This window comes from Protopterus annectens, chromosome 2.part0, assembly GCF_019279795.1.
Source record: "Protopterus annectens isolate FY-2018-M chromosome 2.part0, PAN1.0, whole genome shotgun sequence".
Lineage (NCBI taxonomy): Eukaryota > Metazoa > Chordata > Ceratodontiformes > Protopteridae > Protopterus > Protopterus annectens.
This window is the reverse complement of record NC_056728.1, coordinates 576,403,526-576,428,679: the sequence shown is the minus strand read 5'-3', so window position 1 is coordinate 576,428,679 and position 25,154 is coordinate 576,403,526. Positions and strand designations below refer to the sequence as shown.

Here is a 25,154-nt window from a genome sequence, read left to right as displayed (position 1 = left end):
GGTGTGTCTTGAGAGGCTATATTATCTGCCATGCCGCCAGGTTTAAGGTTTTGAGTTGGCTGTGCAGTATCTGGCTGTCTTGTTGGGTCAACAAGTGAGGAATTTGTGGTAATGTCCAGGCTGGGCAGTGAGACAAGCTCTTTAGGATTGGGTACCAGTGCTGGTGGGGCCAGTCTGGGGCAATCAGTAGCATTTTTGGTTTCTCTTGTCTGACCTTGAGGAGAACCTTGGGGAGGAGAGGCAGAGGAGGAAAGGCATATATTGTTAGATTTTTCCAGATGAAAGATAGAGCATCCACTTTCCATGCTTGCTTGTGATAAGTCCTTGTGCAGAATCTTTGTAGTTGGCAGTTGTGAGGAGAGGCAAATAGGTCTATGTCCGGGCATCCCCAGGTTTTTGTTATCATGCTGAAGACTTGTGGGTCCAGTTCCCACGCGTGGGGATCCATTAGATTTCTGCTTAGTTTGTCTGCCAGAGTATTTTTCCTTCCTGGCAGGAATTGAGCTTGCAGATGTTCTTGGTAAGTCAATGCTGTGTGCCGCAAGTTCATGGCTAGCCTGCAGAGGGGGTAGGAATGTGTGCCTCCCTGCTTGTTTATGTACCACATGACTGTAGTATTGTCCATCTTTATTAGTAGTTGTCCTGGATGAAGTTGATCCTTGAAGGCTGTTAAGGGCATTCTGAACAGCTAGCATCTCTTTTTGATTGATAAGTAGATGCATTTGACTTGCGGACCATGTGCCCTGAATACATCTTCCTGCCATATGGGCCCCCCCAGGCGTAATCTGATGCATCTGTTGTCAATGTCTGTCTGGCTGTGGGTAAGGTGAATGGCTGAACCGTGTTGTGGTGACAGGCTTTTGCTCACCATTGAAACTCCTGTTGCAGGCAGGGAATGAGGGTAATTATTGTTTCCAGGCTGTGGCAATGTTGAATCCAAACACTTTTTAGATACCATTGAAGTTTCCTCATATGCAGTCTTGCATATGGAATTAGCAGAATGCAGGATGCCATGAAACCCAAGGCCTGCAGAATTTTTCTTGCAGATAACTGGGTCTTTGTTGTCAACATTTTGAAGTAAGTAGTCAGTTGTCTGTGTTTGTCTGGCATGAGATAAGCCATCTGGGCAGTTGTATTTAAGCTTGCACCCAGGAATATTATCTCTTGAGAGGGTACGAGTTTTGATTTCTTCTCGTTTACTGTGTACCCTAGACTTGTCAGTAATCTTTTTAAAAACACCAGATGCTGTAGTAGAATGTACTTGTTCTCCGCTTGAATAAGGCAGTCGTCCAAGTAAGGACATATTTGTATTCCTCTTTGTCTGCAAAATGCAATTACTGGTGCCAGGCACTCTGTGAAGACCCTGGGTGCAGTAGATAAGCCAAAGGGCATTGCAGAGAATTGGTAGTGTATTGAGCCAGCTTTGAATCTGAGGTATCTTCTGCATGTTTGTCTGATTGGGACATGCAGGTATGCCTCTTTTAGATCTAAAGTCACAAGCCAAGCCTTCTTGCCCAACATGGGCAGAAGCTTCTGTAGGGTCAACATTTTGAATTTTGGAATATCCAGATATGTGTTTAGAATAGATAGGTCCAGTATTGGTCTACAGGCTTTGTCCTTCTGGGTACTAAGAACAGTCTTGAATAGAATCCGTGACCCTGCTCTTGTTCTGGTACTTGTTGAATGGCCCTCATGTCCATGAGGGATGAAACTTGTTTTTGTGCTTCTGCCCATTGATTGCGTGGCAGGTCTGGCACACCATTTTGCCTTGGCAGGGTGTGAAAGTGGAACCTGTAGCCTTGTGAAACTATATTTAGAACCCATTTGTCCTGGGTGATCATGTGCCAGTTTTGTGAAAAAAGTGCTAGCTTTCCCCCCAAAGGGGCTGCCAAAAGATAAGTGCTTGGTGCTGGAAGTGAAAAGTCATTGAGACTGTTTCCTGTATGGCTGTGATTTTTCCTCTCCGCTCTTGGAGGTAGAAGCACCCCATTGTTTAGGCCTGTATGAGCCTTGGGGCTGTGATCTGCCTCTATGGCGTCTGTATCTGCCCCTTTGTGGTCTACCTGACACTGGAAACGACCATTTTTTTGTAGGCCAGTTCCTGCTAAATCTGGGAGGCTGTACCTGCAAGAAATCCTTTACTGTTTGCATAGATTTAGCCTTGTCCTCCATTTTCTTCAACACCTCTACTGCTTTAGCACCAAACAAAGTATCATGCTGTAACAGAGTGTCTAATAGTTTTGCTTTAACATGATCTGGCAAATTTTGTTCTTTTAACCAAGCATGTCTCCTAATGACAGAACCTGTAACAGCGGCCCTGCAGGAGGCCTCAACAGAATCAAAACCACATTGCAAAGTATGCTTTCCAACTTGTTCAGCTGCATGCATAAATCCTGCATTTCTTTATTGTCTGCACATTCTACATTTGCTGGCATTTTCTGTTTAAGCAAGGATATAAGATATTGCTGATACTTAAGCATATGAAATTGGCAATTTAAAGCTCTTACAGCCAAGGCAGCAGAGGTATAAATCTTTTTGCCCCATCTGTCTAGGGCCCTAGAATCCCTATCAGAGGGAATAGGGTTTTTTGCAGTTGAACACGTGCAAAGGAGCAGGCTAGCATGTACGGTTGGTGCACGGATAAACCAACCATGAATAAAAAAGAAAAAATCCAGCACCCCGAGTAGGTGTAGCAATTATATTGTTTATTATGAACCAGACCGGTTTCAGCAGTCAGCTTTCCTCAGTGGTTTGGTCATGATGATTCAATTGACCTTATTTATAGGTAATGCAAATAAAATGATGTGACATCATTTCCTGAATACATAAATCATGACCAAAATTAAACAAGTGAATGAAATAAGACAGTGAAAGTAAGACAATAATAACAGTTAGCAATCACAATTTTAAACTAGCATACATACCAAAAAATGAAATATTGAAACATTATATTTTGTAATAATGATAATAATAATAAACCTGTAATATATAGTGGCAAAATTAACACAAAATATAAACAATAAAGTACAATGTTGATGATTAATAGTAACAGATAGTTCATTAAAGTTTGTCATTGAGACCCGGTGGAAATAAACCACCTAATTTAACTATCCATTTGGTTTCCTTTTTGTCTAACAGTTTGTGCCATCCAGTTTTAAACGCTCTGTTACCAACAATCTTGTCAATACAAATAAAAGAGAATTGGGCAGTTTTGTGTATAACAGTATGTTTATATAAAGAATTGGTAGGCCTAGCATTTCTTATATTCCCTAAATGTTCTGAGATACGAATCCGGAACTGTCTAAATGTTTGTCCAATATAGAATGCCCTACATGTGCATGTGGCTAAATAAATCACCCAATCACTACAATTTGCAAAATGGTTAATGTTAAATATCTTGCCTGTATTCTTGCTGGTAAATTCTTTGGTGGTAAATATATATTTGCAGAAAGAGCAATGACCACAAGGGTGACAGCCAATTAATCTGTCTCCCAATAGGGTAGTTTGAGTCATGGAAACATCCAGAGGTGTAATTCTTTTGAAATGAGAAAAATGTGATCCTAAAGTTTTACCTTTCCGGTAGGAATAGAGACATCTATCATCCAACCACTTGGCCAAGTGTGTGTTGGCTGTCAATATATTCCAATGATTACTAAGAGTATCTTATGGAATTTGTTGAATATTTGAACAGTAACAAATGGGGTGTTAGATTCACAGTCAGTTATGACATACAGCAGATTGCCTTTTTGGATGTCCACCTAAGTAGGGAAGTGGACAACACTCTTCGTACCACTGTGCATAGGAAATACCCACAATACAACAGTCTCCTACATGCTTCCAGTCTACATCCCAAACATATTATAAAAAACATTCCTAAATCACAATTTATTAGGATCAAGAGAATTTGCTCATCCAAATTGGACCTTCAGCATTGCCAGAATAATCTTTCAAAATAGATTTATTCAGCGAGGTTACAACAAAATGGGTGTTCAATCTGCAGTTGGAATGACTACCAACCTATCAAGGGATAGTTTGTTGGGTTACAAACAGAAGATTGTTCAGTCCTTGGTCCAGTCACCCAGACTAGTAACAACCTTTGGCAGGAATACTTATCAATTACAGGACATAATTAGTAATCATTGGAATATATTGACAGCCAACACACACTTGGCCAAGTGGTTGGATGATAAGATGTCTCTATTCCTACCGGAAAGGTAAAACTTTAGGATCACATTTTTCTCATTTCAAAAGAATTACACCTCTGGATGTTTCCATGACTCAAACTACCCTATTGGGAGACAGATTAATTGGCTGTCACCCTTGTGGTCATTGCTCTGTCTGCAAATATATATTTACCACCAAAGAATTTACCAGCAAGAATACAGGCAAGATATTTAACATTAACCATTTTGCAAATTGTAGTACGGACTGGGTGATTTATTTAGCCACATGCACATGTAGGGCATTCTATATTGGACAAACATCTAGACAGTTCCGGATTCGTATCTCAGAACATTTAGGGGATATAAGAAATGCTAGGCCTACCAATGCTTTATATAAACATACTGTTATACACAAAACTGCCCAATTCTCTTTTATTTGTATTGACAAGACTGTTGGTAACAGAGTGTTTACAACTGGATGGCACAAACTGTTAGACAAAAAGGAAACCAAATGGATAGTTAAATTAGGTGGTTTATTTCCACCGGGTCTCAATGACAAACTTTAATGAACTATCTGTTACTATTAATTATCAACATTGTACTTTATTGTTTATATTTTGTGTTAATTTTGCCACTATATATTACAGGTTTATTATTATTATCATTATTACAAAATATAATGTTTCAATATTTCATTTTTTGGTATGTATGCTAGTTTAAAATTGTGATTGCTAACTGTTATTATTGTCTTACTTTCACTGTCTTATTTCATTCACTTGTTTAATTTTGGTCATGATTTATGTATTCAGGAAATGATGTCACATCATTTTATTTGCATTACCTATAAATAAGGTCAATTGAATCATCATGACCAAACCACTGAGGAAAGCTGACTGCTGAAACCGGTCTGGTTCATAATAAACAATATAATTGCTACACCTACTCGGGGTGCTGGATTTTTTCTTTTTTTTGCAGTTGAAGCCTTGACCCCTTTGGAACCCTGAGAGATGGTTTCTGGGTCAGCTGCAGGGTTTTTATAGATAAATTTATGTGAATCAGGAACCCTGTAGTATCTGTCTGGCATAACAGGGGCTGGTGGTAAAGAGTCTGGAGAAAAACTGGACTCTGTAAATACATCATCTACAATGTCTAAAACAGGCGGGATAGCAAGGGGCCTGTGCTGGGGCAATAAAAGGAAATCTCTGAGCCTCTTTTTAGATTCTGAGTAATCTTGGCTCTCCCAGTGGAAATGCTCCCTCATAGTATGCAGTGTTTCCCCAAAAGAATAATCCTCAGGAGGAGAGGCTGAAGGGATAGATTCTTCAGCATCAGAATCCTCATAGAGAGGAATGGGGTAATCCTGTTCAGAGGAGGAATCAGAGGAAATGGAAACCTGGTCTGAAGATTCATATTCTAACTCTTGCCTAGGCCTCTTTTCAGGAAGGGGATGGGAACCCCTGATCAAAGTAATAAGGTCTTCCGCCATTTTAAGCATCTGTTTTTTAGGCATGGAGGCCTGTCCAGGTGAATGCTGTACTTGTTTCTTTGTCTTTAGAGCTGCTTTAGTCTTTGTCTTTGTAGCTGAAGTAGGTTTCACATATAACTGTGTAGGCCTGAAAACACCCTCAGAAGCTGATGCCTGCTCAGCGGCTCCGGACCCATCTGAGGGAATAGTTTCCGAGTGTCCAATACCTTGAGTTTCCAGAGGCCCAGTCAGCTCCACATGGGAGTCGGAAGTGGCCTGTGGCTCTGAAGTAGTGGGCGTCAGGGGCTGCGAAAGCGCCTCACTGAGAACCGGCGACAGGCCTAGAAGAAGCCTCGTCGTCAGTTTTGGATCTCGAATGCCTGTCCTTTTCTTTTTCTTTTCATTTTTTGTAAATTCCGGTAGTCGGCTGATCCAACGGAATTATATAATTAAATCTTCTGCCAAAGTAATGAAATGCAAAATCGTACCGACAATTAATAGTGCGTTGGTTAAATCTAGCACAAAATCGACAACTAGCAATGTTATGGTCAGGACCCAGGCAAGGAATACAGTAAGAATGAAAATCCTTATAAGGTATTTGCTTCCCACAAGAAATACAGTTATTAACTTTTTCTGACATTGGTCTGGAGCAAGAAAAAAGTTTCCCCAATGGGGTACTTTGCTTTAATGAAGACTTCGGATCTGAAATTCGAATTTGAAAACTTCAGGAGTCGGCCGACTGGCACTTGCGAACTGCTTTTGCTTCGGGCACCGCACGGCAAGAAAGACTGAAGAAAATGGCGGCGGCTGCATTTTATATACCCCTGGTGCACTGACGTCGACTTTGGAACTCATGCCGACTGCGGGTAGCCTGCCAGCAGGATAACCCAATTGTAATGACTGCAACAGTGAAACACGATGAACATCATGCAGCACAGTCTGCATGCCGTGTCAGGGCTAGCCATTCAATAGTAATAATTGGCTCCAGGTGATTCAGTTGTGTTGACTAATGTTACCAAATGGGCATGAGTATTTGCCAGTAATAAGTGGGTTGATATCCTGGCCTACTCTGACATGTGCCAGGGACCCATGCTAATACTGAGAGGGGTATATGTGCACCCTACTGGTCAGTATGTACCTGCCATAAAGCCCATCACCCTTATGTCAATAAGTTACTGTCCATCTGGTGTTCAGTTGTCCACTTTGAATTACCTGGGACAGTTCTGTTGAGAAAAAGCTGGATGTAAAACCATCAAGCTGCCACACATGCGCTAGGAATTGCTACACTCAATGTAGGTTCACTGACAGGATGCAGCTTGGAAGTGGATGATATGATGGTAAGGAGGAGGCTGGGCATCCTATGTATCCAAGAGATAAGATGGAAGGGCAGTGCAGCAAAGTCACTTGATTTGCGGTCCAGAGTCTACTACACAGTAGGAGGGCAGATAGAGGGAGAGGCAAGTGACAGATGTCCTTTGAATTAGTGATCAACTCATGGCAATTAGACTCCAATGTAAGGATAGGGCACTATTCATAATCTCAGCCTATACCCCACAGCAGGGTTGTGACAGAAAAAAGTGTATTTAGACAGCAGTTGCTGGACCTACTAGATAAAGCATGACAACATGAATTAGTGTTGATAATGGGTGACCTGAATGCATGTACCAAGACAGAAAGAACATGACTTGAGGACTGCATTAGTCCACATGGGTGGGGTAACAGGAATAAGAAGGAGAGGCCACTCTAGACTTCTTTCTAGCAAATGGCTTGATACTGGCCAATACATGGTTCAGCAGAATAGACAGTCACAAGATCAAATACAGGAGTGGCCAACGTGCAGCTCAGGCAGACTTCCTCCAAGTAAGGAGATGCACTGAGGTAGAATCAGTGATTACAAAGTCATCCCCAGTGAAATAGTCTGCCCACAGCATAAACCGTTATTTGTCAGAAAGAAAGTACAGTTGTGTACACTTACCATAAATGTAGATGTTTGAGTGTATTCACTGTTGCAGTCATTACATTTGGGTTATCTGCTTGCAGGTAGCCCTCAGTCGGCCTGATTAACAAAGTCTTGGGTCTTGCATTGGTTGCTGTCCCTTCTTCCATGACGTCAGGTCGTCAGGGGTATAAAACATGCAGCCGACGCCATTACATCAGTTTTTCTTGCCCCAGGTGTCAGGTGCCCCCCTAATGGGGAGCAATTAAATATAAAAGTACAATGATATACCTCCAACAAAAAAGCAAATACACCAAAAAGGCTTTTAAGCATAGTACAGGAAAGTAGAGGTATAGCCAACAGAAGTTAGGAGGCTGGAGAGAGGGTAACCAGGACTGCAACAGTGAATACACTCGAACATCTACATTTATGGTAAGTGTATACAAATGTACTATGTTCTTCGTGTTTCACTGTTGCATTCATTACATTTGGGTAGATTCCCAAAGCTATGGTTGGGAGGAGGAATTTAGATAGCATTAGGACCAGCTATAAGGCCCTGCAAGACTGCAGTGGCAAAGCCAGCTCTGGATTTAGAGAAAATTGGCAAATGATAATGCTTGGTGAAAGTATGCACAGAACTCCAGGTAGCATCTTCTAGGATGTCCCTGGTAGGGAAGCCTTTGAGAAAGGCTGTTGAGGTAGATGCAGCCGTGGTAGAGTGATGTCTGATCCCCTGGGGAATAGGTTTTCCATGGTGCTTATAGCAGAAATGAATGCAATGGCCTATCCATTTAGAAATGGTTTGCTTTGAAATAGCCTTCCCCTCTGCCCCTGCAGCAAATGCCACCAGCAGTTTAGATTTCCTTTGAGGTTTAGTCCTGTCCAAGTAGAATCTAAGTTGTCTGTGCACATCTAAGGAATGCAGTATCCGTTCCCCTTTGTTCTGTGGATTGGGAAAGAAGGTTGGCAAATGAATAAACTGATTAAGAGCCACACTGGATACCACCTTGGGCATGAAGGATGGATTGGTTCTGAAGAACACCCTGTCCGCATGAAAGATGATGAAAGGCTCCACTGCCGTAAGGGCCTGTAATTCAGATACCCTTCTAGCTGAAGTGATTGCTACAAGAAAAGCTGTTTTCCAAGAAATACATTTTAAGTCTGCAGTAGCAGCTGGCTCGAAAGGAGGTAGAGTGAGTTTCTCCAAAACAAAGTCCCAGGCTGGGGTAGGAGCTCTCCTGGGTGGTCTAAAATTTTTGGCTCCTCTGAGGAACTGCTTGAGCAATGGATGAGAGAAGAGGGGAGGTTCTGTGCTATAATGAGCTGAAATGGCTGAGGCATGGATTTTAATGGAGGAAAAAGACAGGCCCTTGTGAAGCATCTCAGTTAAGTATTGTAAACTCTGAGGTAAATTGGGCGCTGCTGTGCTCATCCCTTGACATTGGTTCCAGGCACAGAATCTTTTCCATTTTTCAGCATAAGATTTTCTAGTACTAGGCCTCCTTGCTTCTAAAATGATATCCATCACAGGTTTACTGAGGGATGGTAGAGGAGAGATTATGTAATTAGCCAGGTTGCAAGGTTCAGTGTTAGAAGCTAAGAGTGCAGAATCTGGTTCTCCTGCTGAGACAACAGGGAAGGAGTCTGAGGCAGGTGCCATGGGGATAATCATGACACACTGCATAGGAGGGGGTACCAGTGTTGGCATGACCAGTCTGGAGCAATCAAAATCATCCTTGGTTTGTCCTGTTTGATTTTTAGTAGTACTTTGGAGAGCAGAGCAGAGGGGGGGAAGGCATAGACTGATAGGTTTTTCCAGCTGAAGGACAGAGCATCCACCTCCCAGACTTGCTTGTGGGGAGTCCTTGTGCAAAATTTGTCCAATTGGTAGTTCTGGGGAGAAGCAAACAGGTCTACATCTGGGCTCCCCCATTTGCTTGTCAAAATGTTGAAAATCCTTGGTTCCAGTTCCCACTTGTGCAGGTCCATGAGGTTTCTGCTTAGTCCGTCTGCCAGTGTATTTAATTTTCCTGGCAGGAATTGAGCTTGTAGGTACACTTGGTAGCTCAAGGCTGTGTTCCACAATGCCATGGCTAGTCTGCAGAGGGGGTAAGAATGTGTACCCCCCTGCTTGTTTATGTACCACATAACAGTGGTGTTGTCCATCTTTACCATTAGTTGTCCTGGAAGAATGTGGTCCTTGAAGGCTGTCAGAGCATTCTGTACAGCTAACATTTCTTTTTGATTGATATGCAGGTGCATTTGACTTGGGTTCTATTTGCCCTGAATGCGCTTCCCTGCCAGGTGAGCCCCCTATGCATAGTCTGATGCGTCTATTGTTAGGGTTTGGGCGGCAGGGGGTGGTGTGAAAGGTAGTCCCTTGTTTTGGTGGCAGGCCTCTGCCCACCAAAGGAATTCTAGGTGCAGGCAAGGTATGATAGGAATCATTGCTTCTAGATCCTGAGAATGTTGACACCATAGGCTTTTTAGATACCACTGTAGTTTCCTCATATGCAGTCTTGCATATGAAATTAGAAGGATGCAGGAGGCCATGAACCCCAATGCTTGCAGCATTTGTCTTGCAGATAGCAGGGTTTTTGTGGCCACTTGTTTGAAGTAGGTTGTCAAATGAATTTGTTTCTCAGGCATGAGGAAAGCCATCTGGGAAGTTGTATTCAAGCTTGCTCCCAGGAATATAATTTGATGACAGGGTACCAGGTGTGATTTCTTTTCATTTATGGTGTATCCCAGACAAGTTAGAACCCTTTGTACAAAGGCCAGATGATTCAAAAGTATGTCCTGGCTTTCTGCCTGAATTAGACAATCGTCCAGGTAGGGGTATATTTGAATATTTCTTTGCCTGCAAAATGCAATAACTGGAGCTAGGCACTTTGTGAATACCCTGGGCACAGTAGATAAGCCAAAGGGCAGTGCAGAGAACTGATAGTGCGTGTAGCCTGCTTTGAAGCGTAGGTATCTTCTGCAAGATTCCCTGATTGGGATGTGCAGGTATGCTTCTTTGAAATCTAGTGTTGCCAACCAGGCATCTTTGCCTAGCATAGGAAGCAACTGCTGAAGAGTCATCATCTTGAATTTTGGAATTTCCAAAAAGGTGTTTAGAGAAGACAGGTCCAGGATAGGATGCCATGAATTGTCTTTTCTGGGTACCAGGAAAAGTCTCGAGTAGAAACCTTGTCCCCTTTCCTCTTCCGGTACCAGTTAAATAGCCCACATGCTTAAGACAGAAAGTACTTGTTTTTGGGCCTCTGCCCACTGATTTGGGGGTAGGTCCGGCCACCTGCTTGGTGCTGGCAATGTGGAAGTGAAATCTGTATCTATGGGACACTATATTTAAAAAACATTTTTCCTGGGTAATGAGTTCCCAGCTCTTTGCATGAAGAGCAATCTTTCCCCCAAAAGGGGGCAGTCAGCTGATAAGTGCTTGGAAATTTGAAATTGAAGTCATTGAGACAGTTTACCATAGGGGGGAGCCTTATTACTCCCAGATTTGGAAGTCGAGGCCCCCCACTGCTTAGTCCTGTGTGTCCCCTGGGACTCAAACCTGGGACTTTTGCTGTGTCTGGGTTTGGCTTGAGAAGACCTAGAAGGGGCTGGAAAGGACCAATTCTTAGAGGGCCAGTGCCTACTAAATCTAGGAGGCTGAACTTGTAAGAAATCAGTTTGCATAGATTTAGCTTTATCTTCCATCTTTTTAAGAACTTCCTCAGCCTTGTTGCAAAACAGGCGGTCCTGATTTAAAGGAGCATCCAACAATTTAGCTTTAACATGATCAGGCAAGGATTGCTCCTTTAGCCAAGCATGCCTTCTGAGCACAGAAAGAGTAACAGCAGCCCTGCAAGAGGCCTCTAATGAATCAAAACCACATTGCAAAGTATGTTTTCCAACATGTTCAGCAGAATGCATTAAATCCTGTAATTCTTTTTTTTCCACACAGTCAGGAATCAACATAATTTTCTGTTTAAGCAATCCAATAACATGCTGCTGATACTTTAACATATGAAACTGGCAGTTTAAAGCCCTAATGGCCAAGGTTGCAGAAGTGTAAACCTTCTTACCCCATCTATCCAGCACTCTGGAGTCTCTATCAGAAGGGGTAGGATGTTTAGCAGTAGAAGCCTTAATGCCCTTGGGTCCCTGTGAAATAGTCTCTGGATCCGCAATGGGATTTTTAAAAAGGAACTTGTGTGACTCAGGGACCCTGTAGTAGGTTTTCTGGGAGCAGGAGGCAAGGAATCAGGGGCCAAACGAGATTCCGAAAAATCATCATCAACAATGTCCAGTACAGGAGGAAAAGCTAAAGGCCTATGCTGAGCTAGGTGTAAGAAATCTCTAAGCCTCTTTTTTGAATCAGAAAAATCCTGGCTTTATCAGTGGAAATGCCCCCTTAGAGTATGCAAGGTTTCCCCAAAAGAAAAATCATGGAGTCCTCTGCATCAGAATCCTCATAACTAGATAAGGGCAAATCCAGATCATCAGAAGAATCAGAAAAAACAGAATCCTGGTCAGAAGATTCATAAACAACTTCAGTCCTAGGCCTCTTAGAAAGGGGGGATGGCTACCCCTGATTAGAGTTATTAAATCTTCAGCCATTCCTATCATTTGTTTTTTAGGCATAGAGGCCTGAGCATGTGGCCTGGGCGTAGTTTTTTTAGGCATGGTTCGAGATTTAGGCCTAAGTGAAGAAGGAGGCATTGGTTTAATATGCAAGTCCATAGGCGTGAATACACCCTCAGAAGTCGGTGCCTGCACAGCGGCTCCAGACCCATCTAAGGTAGAGATATCCGTGGGTTCCATAGTTTAAGCATCTCGCGGCATACTGGACTCCGAATGGGTCTCAGTAGAAGCCTGCAAATCAGAAGTAGTGGGTATCAGGGGCTGCGAAAGCGCCTCACTGAGTACCGGCGAACTGGCGACTGGCTTAGGAGAAGTGTCGTCGGCAGTTTTGGACCTCGGCAGCCTGTCTCTTTCTTTATCTTTGCATTTTTTCGGAATCCCGGTACTCGGATGGCTAACCGATGACATTTCTGGATAATTAAACTGAGAACCGAAATATTTAGAGGCAAAAATATATCGACGACGGACAGTGCGCTGATTAAATAAAGCACAAAACCGACAGCAAGGTACGTTGTGGTCAGGGCCTAGGCAAGGAATACAGTACGAATGAAAATCTTTATGAGGTATTTGCTTTCCACAAGTAATGCAATTATTAACTTTTACTGACATCGGTAAGGAGCAAGAAAAAGTTTCCCCAACGGGGTACTTAGGTTTAGTTGAAGACTTCGGTTCTGAAACTTGAAAATGAAAATTTCAGGAGTCGGCCGACCGGCACTTGCGAACTGCTTCTGCTTCAGGCACCACATGGCAAGAAAGATTGATGTAATGGCGTCGGCTGCATGTTTTATACCCCTGATGACCTGACGTCATGGAAGAAGGGACAGCAACCGACGCAGGACCCAAGACTTTGTTAATCAGGCCGACTGAGGGCTACCTGCAAGCAGATAACCCAGATGTAATGACTGCAACAGTGAAACACGAAGAACATCTGCAAGCACTGGTCAGAGAAGGCTCTGAGGTCAAAAGAGACTAGGCTGGAGACCCAGATGCTTACAGGAGAGAAAGCACAAGAATTCAATTAATTAATTACAAGATCTGGTATAACTATATATTTTCATTCAAAATTAATCCCCAATCTATCCCCTTTCTCTCACTTGTTGGTGAACACAACACTAAGTTTTTGCCTCTACTAAAAAACAAAATTCGTATTTTTCATGAGCTGATGAGATCCCTTAATTTGAAAAATATAATCCCCATTCTCCAACCCATACATCTAAATCCAAATTAAAAAATTAACAATAAAATGACAGACCTATCAAACTTTCCTGTTATCAAGAAGGCTACAGTTTGGCACTTTTATAGTACTAAAAATGCAACAGAGGTTAAAACTTTATTTGGGGCCCCAAATAAATATGACCCTATGTTAAGGCAACTCAGCTCACTTATAAAGCAAAAATTCTCTAATTACAGAGTGAAGAGAAAGACATTCAAGTAGCACAATCAATCATTAATTCGCTTTCCCTAAAAACAAAATGATTTCACATACTTATAAACTTGTGTCGTCCATTATTCATAACCATTCATTTTTGTTTTCCAAATACTGGGACTCTATAGAAGATGAAATCTCTAATGAGTCTAAATATGAAGCAATCAACAATACCCTAAATCTAACCCCCTTCAAAAACCTAATTTACACTCAACTTATGATAAACAATAATTCTTACTATACTCCAGCTGTTTTACTAAAATTCAGATGCAATAAAAACCTAACCTGTCCTTTCTCTTTCCCTCCCTCATGTAGACATATTACATACGTTTTGGAGTTGTAAGAACATCTATAAACTCTGGTGCTCCCTCAAAATTCAGTTAGAAAAAATGGGGTATGAGAAAACTACATTCTCTTGGCAAATTATGATCCTTAATATAACTCCCAATTCATTAAAAGGTATTCGCCGCCATGCCCTTGTTACGGTATGTGCTCTCCTTACATACTTTATTACCAAAAATTGGATCAACCCTTCAGCGATTATTTGGGAAAACTTTAAGGCTATGGCAATAAAATATATTTCTGCACACAAATTGTACATGAATAACAAAAAGAAAAATAATCATTTTCAAAAATATTGGGAAAATATCTTTGATCTAATCCAAACTAAGTAAAATCCAGCAAAAATCTTTTTATGGTTACATTTCAGGTAGTATTTCTGTTATACTATATCCGGTCCAAAATTACCTGATATTGTAAACAATAGAATCTGTCCTTAAACTTTGTAAATGTCTTATGTTATTTTATTCTGTGAGGTCCTCTGGCATCCATGATGTAAATACATTGTAAATATGTTGTAAATAGTTTTATATGGTGTTAATAGTTATTATAGGAGGTGTCCCCTCAAAATAGTGCCTAGTTTCTACCCTATATAACAGTATTTTCACTGTTTTAAACTTATCCTCCTTCAGGGACGCCTGATTCTTAGCGATGTTGGTGTTTGGGGTATCTTATTGGTTGCTTTACCCGATCTGATGTAAGGTACTTATTACAATAAGTGTTGGTTAGGATCTAAATAACTTGTGTATTAACTTTTTGTTTAATTTTTGTATGTACTATTCCTTTTTCTTCTGAAGTACCTTGCAAGTTTCACATGGTATTCTTTGTAAAAGTTTGAAAATTCTAATAAAAATATATTGGAAAAAAAAAATAATTCAATTAATTACTCAGGACTCTAGCACCTAAGGAAGAACAGGAAGTAGGGGGAGTTGAAGAAGAATGGCAACGACTCAAACAGCATGTGTGAGCACTACAAAACAGTTATGTGGCCTTGCCAATTATGGAAATAAGGCAAAGAAAGAAAGCTGGTGGTGGAACATAGAAGTCCAGGAAGTTATCAAAAGAAAGGAGGAGGGCAGGAAAAATGTGAGACAGAAAAGCCAGGCCAGGCTATAAAGGTATACTGGTTGGCTAGCAAAGACGCTAAGAAAGGAGTTGCAATAGCAAAGAACAAGGCATCAGAGGCACTCTACCAGCTTCTGGAAAGTGACTCGGTAGATGGCACAAAGAAACTATTAGGTTGCAAGTCAAGAACAGAAAGATAAAGAAGACGGACACCCTTCATAGGAGATGCCAGTAACAACCTGTTCACCAGTCCACAGGATATCAAAGGCATATGAAAGAAGTATGTCCAGCAGCTTCTGAATGATGAAAACCCCACAGAAGCTGTACTGCCCCAGATACAGCCTATGATGGAAGAAGAGCAGAAGCCCACCACAGAAGAAGTAAGAACAGCAATTAGGAAAATGAAGTCAAGGAAAGCACGAGGCTCAGATAAGGTCACAGCAGATATGATCAAGAGGTTGTATGAAATAGGGGAGAAATAGCTCTAAGGGTATCAAAGCAATATGGACAGGAATATATATTCCAGATGACTACAGAATAAACATGCTAGTGCCAAGAGCAAAGTGGGCAGTACAGAGGTACTGCATGAAAGTTCTGGACAGGGTAACTGATAAACGAATGCGCAGATTAGTAGAAATTAAGATGGAAGATAAGCAGTTTGGAGTCATATCAGGATGCAGCACAACTGACAAGATGTTTGCACTGAAACAGATAGTTGAGAAGAAGCGAGATGAGGAAAGAGTCTAACTGGGCATTCCTACGTTTGGAGAAAGTATACAACAAAGTCCCAAGAAAGCAGATTTGGGCAGTCCTGTGGTGGTTCAAAGTCACAGAAACATTGGTAGAATTAGTGCAGGCTATATATAAGGACCCAATGACTCAAGTACAGTGTTCAGTCTCACAGACAGGTTGCAGTGGGAGTGGGTGTGCATCAGGGTTTGAATCTAAGCACAGTGCTGTTCATACTGGTGATGGACTACATTAGCAAAAAGGTTGGAAGGGCCAGATCAAAGGATAGAGGAATAGAATGCAAAACTGAAGGCATACGGGATGAAATTGAGCTAAGACAGTTGTCATGACTGCAAATAGGGGAAATCAGAAAACGCTGAGAATTAAGATAGAGGAGATTAACAGCTTCAAGTATCCAGGGTGAGTGAAAAGAAGGGAGGTCTGAATGGGAACAGCAAAACTAGAATCAAAGGGACTGCAGCCAGTTATGACAGAAGAATGCTAAAAAGCTGAGAAGGTGTACAAAAACAGTGGTGCGACCACTACTACTGTATGGTACGGAAACCTGGGAAGTAAATGCACAGCAGTCGAGGAAGCTAGAGGTGATGGAGATGGAAGTGCCTGAGACTGGTGAAGGATGCACACCGTGTGACAGACAAAGAAAGGAGCACATCCAGAACAGAGGCCACAGTAGCTCCAACTGCAGAGAAGGGCAAAGCGAAGATTACGGTGATTCAGGCACAAGTGACAAAAGGCAGAAGATAATCTTGGGACAGACAGGAAGATGGCAAGAGAAAACAAGGGTGTCCAACAAAGAGATATATGGATTGTGTGAGAGAAGACCTGCAACAGTTGGGTATTATTGCCGAAAGAAGCAGGAGAGTGGTACTGAATCGACACGGAGGGCGACAGTTGACAACACCGCAAACCCATTTAAGAAAAATTGGAAAAAAATGGGGTTGTTGATGATGACACGTTGCAATAAAAGACAATTATCTACAGACAGTCTGCAAGTACATTCTGCCTATATCTGTTATATGTTGTTTTACTGTATCCATTGTGCTTGCTTAATTTACTTAATGACTGGCTGCTTTGCTGTCTTTGTGATGTTAGTGACCCTTCTTACATGGGTGATTCACGGTAAAATACCACTAATCAGTACATATACTCTGTTCATACCTCTCAACCTCTTAGGAAAAAAATCTGGACAAAGCCAAAATAGGGCAAATTGAAAATATTGCTCTTATAAACTTAGAAAGTTGTTAGAATAAAGGCCTTACCATGCATTTTCTGAAGGATATAAAGTCTGAAACTCAAATGACTGTTATTGTTTAGTGAATTCAGTCCTCACTGATTTGCCCCAAAAATCCAGAAAACCACAGATTTTATGAAGAAGAGACCAAAAACATGAGGCAAAAATCTGGACAGTTGAGCGGTATTATCTGTGTCTGCCAATCTTAAAATATGTAAGCAAAGAAAAGCTGTATATTTGAGAATACAAAGAAAGAAATCCATAACCAGGCCACAGAATAGTGTTAATTTACAGTGGCATTATGCCAGGCAGCTTCATAACAGTTGTCATTTACACAAATTACTGGAAAACAAGAACAACAGGTAGAAAAGTTAGTGGTATTAGCAATTAATTTAACAGACTGAAAGCAGGAGTGCATTCAATAGCTAATTTACTGAGTGTGTAAGAAACTGTTTCCTTATACAGCAGACAGCTCATACTAAACGATGCGTCCTACTACTACCTCAGCAGATCAATTTAACTGTGGTAATGCTTTATGCTGGACAGCAGGTGGATTATGTATTGGGTGGAGGTGGGGGAAGCAGCTAGAAGAATACAATAAATGTTGAACGATGCAGAGGGGCTGAGGGCACTGCTGGTTGCTAAGTAACTCACTTTGCATAACGCCAATAATACACTTGTGACTCAATGGCTTCCTGTCCTCTGAACTATATCAAGGTTTGTAGGTTTATCTTCCATTACTCACAAAAGAACACACGTTAACTGTATATTCTCAAGAGAAGGAAAAAACAGAACAGCAATAATATTAAAGGAATGTCATATTTTGCACACCGTCAGAAACTACAGCTAAAACTAGCATCACTGTCAACAAGACCTGAAATGCACATTGTCATAAAGCAGCCAACAAGGTGATAAAAAGCCACTAAAGACTGCATATAATATAGCAGGAAAGAACCTTTTATTGTAAACTTGCAAATGGACTGTAAAGGCTTCCCTAGTCTGTCTCCACCCAAACATTCTGCAATTCCTTTACGGCAGTCGCAGCATTTTACAGTACCTAAAGACAAGCCTTATTCCACTTGCTCCTTGCCTCGGACAATTGAGCTGCGAATATCCTGACAGCTGTGACACTGCCTGCCCTACTGTACATATCTGGTGAGTACAGAAGACATTTAGCAATCTGGGAAAGGGACCAAAACGTAGCTAAAAATAGGTCTGACTCTAATGACTTTTTGAGTCCTAATCTAAGAAATGTACTGAAATTAGACAAGTGCCATTCTACAAGTATCAATGAATGTATACAACTGTAATAGTCTGTTCTTACAGCTCAGTTTCAATAAATAGAATCCTTTCATGCAAAGCTGCTGCAGAGGTTTTCTACACTTCACTGTGAAGGCTTTATCAAATTACTTACCTCTGTCTGGGAACTTGGCTTTGACTTCCTGTGCTGTATTGCAGGGCTGCTGATTTTCAAAACTGCATAGCAAGGGAAAGGAAACAGTGTGACCTGGAATGGAGTCGGCATTTCTTCCTTGGAATTTCACTTACAGCAAGGGCTGGTCACAGTGGGGGTGGGGGGATACACCAAGGCTACATTCACTCGCTCATTGTTCTTTGGGCATACTATCTCCGTAACTCCCTCTGGCCGTTGCTGACTCAGCAGTTCACCTGCAAGATAAGAAATAAATGCAAAAACAAAATCATTGTAGCAACAGATTAAGCTGAATTAACTGAAAATAAAGCTGTCACTGTACAAAAAGGAACTGCATTCAAAATTAAATTACTATTAACCAACTTAATGTAAACAGTCACATTCAAAGACACTGAAAAATATCACACATGCCGTGCTTTATTTTATCATTTACAAGTTGTCTTTTTTTAATGGAGTAGGGGCGGAGCAGGAACATAAATGTAACTAACATTGTGAGATGATTTTCTGAACTCTCATGCTGGTTGCTAGCTGGTAGAAGGGTTAGCTACAAGTAATGATACAAATTTGTCTAACAGATTTGCCTGTCAGATGACAAAGCTTTTTTCAGCATTATCTTGTCACAGTAAGCTGACATTTTCCTCAGAAGACACACCCATTTTCAATACTGTCCTGTAGAGTCAGAAGGACATATGTCACTTTCTGACCCACACTTCTTTTCCCATTAAAGCAGACACAGGCTGCTCTATGTAAATGTGCAGGTTCAAAGAACAGAGTGATTGATCAGCAGTGCCCATTACTGGACATCATTCTCCCACTCTGTTCTCTCACCTCGACTTGCACTGTTACAGACTAGCATAGCTGCATGTTGAGGTGTTAACCCTGTGGACTGTTCCGAAAAGCTGCTTCCAGCTCCCAAAGGAAAAACTGAAAGACTGACATCAGCAATGATTATGACATTTTAAACTGGTCTGCAAGAATATCCGGATGTGCCGGTTTTAACATGTATAAGAATGTGGCAAGCCCTCTTCTGACAACACATTTTTATGTTACAAATATGTACGTACTAAGTCCACCATGTTCTTTATCAACAGTATCCATTTTTTAATACATTTATACTTTGTTTTCTCCTCTTGTTGTAAATATAGATTTTTGGCATTACCTACATCAACTATACTGTAGCAGCATGTTGGAATTTGCAAATGTTACATCAATATTTATTTAATGTGATATTTAGTCATTGTGTGAAAACTGTTCATGGCATTGATTGACAAGTTGAGAATGTATATGTCTTTGCCCCTGGACCTGCAATGTTACTTAAAAAGGGTCGTAGGATTACCTCATTCTCAAAGTAAACTAAAAATAAACAAACACGCATAGCATTGAGTCACCATGACCAGCTGTGAACTGTGCTCACAGCATCTTGTTACCTAAGAGTGTATCACATACTCAATCCTTGAATTGGGTTGTTAATTCCTCACCCTGTACTGTGCGATTACATTCACTAAAGGCTCACAACATGCATTATTACACTGTTGGCATGGATAAGGTGAAGTATCCATGCATGTCAAACAACTGACATCATCAGCATAACATGACAGGGTGCTATACAGGACTGGAATGATGGGCATTATGTCTTAAAAGAACCTCCACAGTCTCGACCACAGTACATATCACAAGGTCTGTAAGTCTGACTTCAAGAATATGTTACAGTGGTGGTGATGCAAACCTCTCTGGCAACACAGCATCACATCTATGTACCTAGCAAAGAACAAGCCTGGTTCTAAACCCAGCTTATCCCTTCAACAGTCCCACATGGGGGGCCACAGCAAGCGGTACATTTTAATCATACATGCAGCTTAACTGTAATTATTTAATATATATGAGCTGTCTGACAATAATTACATTATACTAGATTTGCTGTGTGTTACTTAGATCCATCAGGAAATTTCATATATTCCTAGGCTGACAGTAAAAATGTTCCAGTAGAATCAGTAATCTACACCTGTCAATACATACAAACAAACTAAGAAATAAATACAAATGAATACAGAAAGCTCCCTTCTCACAATTTTTGTCTGGCCATACCCAATCAATGGTGGCAAACTACATAAACTAGGTAGTGCATACATCAAGAACTCCTGTCATTTGTAGTAAATTACATTAGGCAGTGCACATACCAAAACTTTTTATCAAAGAATCTTTGAAATAAATAGAAAGTGAGCATTTCAAAAACTGCAACACTAAGCAGCGTAAACGTATCTTAACTATAATGGATATTACAGCATATGTTAAACACTCACAGACTAGATATGCAAGCAGCCCTTCTGCTAGGTAACTTTGTAGATTTCCTTTTCTGATATTTCCAGCTCAAAACGTTTTTGTACTCTTTTCACCTCTCACTCTCAGTGGCATAAGCACTTCTGACCTGCGAATACTGTGATCACACATACACGACTAAGACAGTCCCTGGGCACCAGATTTGACTCCATATACTGAATGGCACAACTCTTGCGCACTAATCAAATACAACCCATGCCGTGATTAAGCATGGTTCCTATGCTCCGATCCAGCACTGCATAAAAGAGACAGTAAAACACAAGAACATAAAATTCTATATTTGTCCTCCAAGAAAGTTCATCAGCATAACCTGAATGAAAAGGACATGACGATACGGGGTGGACAACAGGGGGTTACAGTTAGTATCCTGTAGAAGGTCTCCTGAAAGATCAACTGATATGATGGGGCTAAGCGCCCAGCCTCTCACTTTGGAGATCTTATGCAGAAGGTAAATGTCACAAGTATCCTAAACACTAAGATTTAAACCTCCCTGAGTGGCTGGAATAGAGAAAAGGCCAAAAGGGCCTATCAGTTGATTGACTTTTCAGAAACTCGAAATTCATATCATCGCAATGACATGACCGAATTTCTGAAAACCTGAAGCTTTTGAATGGAGATCACGTTACAGTGAGGATTGGGAAATTTACCGTTCTCCTCAATATAATGTGATCCTGGAGTTGGTATATATAATTAGCAGGGGATGTAGGGGATGCAGTCCCCCACATGGGGATGTAAGGAGGCTTGCCCCTGAAAAACCATAAACAAAGATTTTTGTTTTGTTTTGCTTTTATAATGTCTGAATTTTCAGAACTTCAGCCAAATCTTCTCGCTGAAATGAATTTCGAGTTTCTGAAAAATTGATCAACTGACAGAGTAATTATTTCTTCCCCATAGTTTCTCTGTTTATAATCCATCCTCATTTGTTAAAAATCTTGTCTTCTAATTACATCTTCATCACATGTATTACATACATACATAGACACACACACACACATATATATATATATATATATATATATATATATATATATATATATATATACACACACACACACATGCAACTAAATTAAATATAGTCATTGTGTTTCAGCATACATGTACAGTTATCAAGAGTATGTCAAAGAGATTGATGTGATGTGCATGTATTCAAAACAGTTGCTAAGATACAGTTATATAAATAACTACAAATGGTTGTTAAGAGAAAATGTGATACAGTGGATAGTTGTAGAGGGAGCTACGGGATGGATACAGGCAGGTGACAGATTATGGTGTAAGTACGTTACATGGTTTGAGACATGATACAGGTATTTGGCCTTTTCTAGAGGTGCATTTCCAATTGTGGTCAGAACATGGGGTATAAAGATGGATTTTTGAAATGGGTAAGTATAGATTCCTAAAGCTTAGACATACTACAGACAAGTGATGATCTATATACACTGTGGTTTAGTTTGAGGGGGCTGAAATGTGGTTTATGAATAGTTTATATTGTAGGATAAGGAATGTATCATTAGCTTCACTGCTAGTAGAGAGACAGTTTGGTTTTGCACTGGCTTGAAAAGTTGTAAACTGACCAGGAGGTGGGCTCTTTATTTGAGTTGGTACCATTTTGCTTTCTGTATTGCTTTACAATTGTATTCTCATTTTGGTGAGACTAAGAGAAATCTACAGATTTTTGTTAGCAAGTGTGTGAATACATACATGATTTTGTTTTGACATATAAGCTATTACAGAATGGTTGTATTCCAGTTGAGAGAGTAAAATGCTTTTTCCTATTGCTACTGCTACTGTGGAAGCTTCGAAAAAAGTGGAGATTTTGTTGGCCCAGAAGAAAAGTTGATTCATTTTTTCCTAGCATCACATAATCAAATGGAGAAGCTGAGTGATTGTCGCAGCTAGAGTCCTAGATATTTAAATATGAGTTAAGTGATCTGAACAGTGGCATTAATGTGGTTGGTGACTTGTAGTGTAGTGGAGGTGATGGCCAATTTTTGCTTGGTGCAGAAAAGCTTGTTTGATTTGGATGAACTGAATATTAGTTGTTGCTATTGATCCAATCAATCAGAGAAAGGAAGTCAGACTGTAGATGTTTTGCAGTACTGTGAGGGATTTATTTGAACAGAATAACACAAAATCATCAGCACAGAGTAAGATAAAAAGTTGTGGGACAACCAGAGGCAATTTGCTGATTTAAATTGAGGAAAAAGGGTGGGTTAAGTACAGACCTTTAACACCTTGCTTTAGGCTGGCTATAGCAGAGAGAGAGAGAGAGAGAGAAAGAGATGAAACAATAAAGAAGTGACGGTTTGATGGATAACTTTGGAACTAAGTCAGGGAATGAGTGCGAATTCCTACATCATGAAGGTGGTCTAAGATTAATCTGTGATCTAATAGATCAAATGTTTTACTGAAGTCAGTGAAGATGGTACCTGTAAGTCACCCTTTTTTCCTTCCTAGCACGATCTCTGCTAGAGTCCACAGGCTTAACGTGCTCGGTTCAACCCAAAATCCATGTTGTTTGTTGGACTAAAGGTTATAGTTAGTTATCTATTGTGTAATCTGGGTGGGTATGATTTTCTCAAGCATTTTAGCAAAGGTCATCAGGATAGAGACTGGTCAGTAATGAGACAGTTTAATGGGGCTGGGTTGTTTTAGTATAGGGTTTAGTACAGCATGCTTCCACACAACTAGAGTGATAAAAGACTGTACGATATATGTGTTGAAGAGGTGTTGTTATATACTCTGAAGTAGTAGATAGACCAGGGGATGGGTGTCATCTGATCCAGGAAGACAGTATAATTTCAGTTGTCCAAGAACTGGCACAATGTATTTAACTTTTTATTTATTTATTTATTTATTTATTTTTATTTCACATTTGTTGACCAGGAAAGTCCGACTAGGTTCCACAGAACATATTTTTAGCGGAGGCCCAGGGAGAAATGCTCCAGATGCATGTCTTTGGAATGTGGGAGGAAACCGGAGTACCCGGAGGAAACCCACACGAACACAGGGAGAACATGCAAACTCCACACAGAAGGCACCCCAGCCGAGAATCGAACCAGAGAACCTCTTGCTGTGAGGTGACAATGTTAACCGCTGCACCACTGCGCCGCCCTTTAATTTTGTTTCACTACGGGGTATTCTGAAAAGTAACTATTATAAAAATTATGCACTGATTCACTGCTGCTTGGCTGACTTGATTATTAATACACATAGTATGCTGGGTAATGGGATTTTAAAATCTGAAGAAATTCTTTCATTCACTGTTGAACAAAAACACTAAATTTGTGATTGTATGTGAATCAAACTGTGGAAGGATGGTAGGTGTATCTGGTGTTTACTAATTTGTTTAAAGTAGACCTGGGGAATGTAGAGGGCAGGCTCTGTTGCAGAGGTGCAATTTTCTGCGAGGACAAAAGTATGAAGGCCTTCTATACCCCCCTCTTTGAATTCTGCGCCTTGTTCAAAGTTAGCTGTGATACCTGTTTCAGGAGAAAACTTGGAATACAACTAATGGACACATGATAAGTCAGGTCTGCAGCACAGAGATCGTCAAACAGAAGTAATGGCGACAGAGAATAATGTTTTATAAGAGAGAGACTTCACAGCCTTTAAATTACACAGTTAGAAAAAAGGATTTACAAATCTGTCAGTAACGAAGCTTAAATCTCAAGGCAAGGTGTAAACTGTTTCTTCAATGGCAGGCACAGATGCCAAAACCTTTAATGGCCGCTGCCAGGTAACCTTGGCACTGTTGTACAAGAAACAAGATAACCAGGTTTTAAGCTATCTCTTTTTTTTTATAAGCAGTATGAAACTGTTCTTGACAGAAACAGGTCTTCGGTTGTTCAGCACCACAGCAGAGTAATAATTTTGCAACTGTAGTAGCAAAGTTGTTACCCTCTATGCCATCGTAAAAAGGAACGAACTTTGGAACTCAGAAGTAAGATATCATGTTGTCATTAACACGAATTCTCACTCACTCACTTCTCACCAATCCATGCCCTGTTACTCTGTCTTGTAAACGGAGATCAGCTGGGTACATTGAACTGATTTTTTGGTTTACCACTCCGTCATTTACGAGGTGGCAGCTGTAGTGAAGCGTGTGAAGTGAGAAGGAACACGTGCCTTATTGTATTCCTGTCAGTGATCAGACCAGCTATCATAAGAAAGAAGAATCGATGTACAAGTGCTGGAACATCACAATCACAATACTACTGCCAGAGTGCTATGTTGTCCTGTGTGCTGCAGTTATTTCTTTCGAGACTTTCTCTTGCAGCATGTCCTACACGTGAAGATATTTCACCTTGCATGATGACAGTCCTGGCTGGGCCAACAGTAAGTGGTACACTGCAATGGTAGGAGTCTGTGATCTGCA

At 40.8% G+C, this 25,154-nt stretch overlaps 1 protein-coding gene across 1 annotated transcript in view; it reads right to left on the bottom strand.

The window, feature by feature from the left end:
• The window catches only part of MFHAS1 (multifunctional ROCO family signaling regulator 1), a 728,976-nt gene that overhangs the window by 150,824 nt on the left and 552,998 nt on the right, over positions 1–25,154 (bottom strand). Inside the window, exon 2 of the mRNA XM_044060938.1 lies at positions 18,425–18,678. Within this exon, the coding sequence (XP_043916873.1) occupies positions 18,551–18,678 (128 nt within the window). The 3' untranslated portion in view covers positions 18,425–18,550. The remainder of the gene's footprint in view (positions 1–18,424; positions 18,679–25,154) is intronic.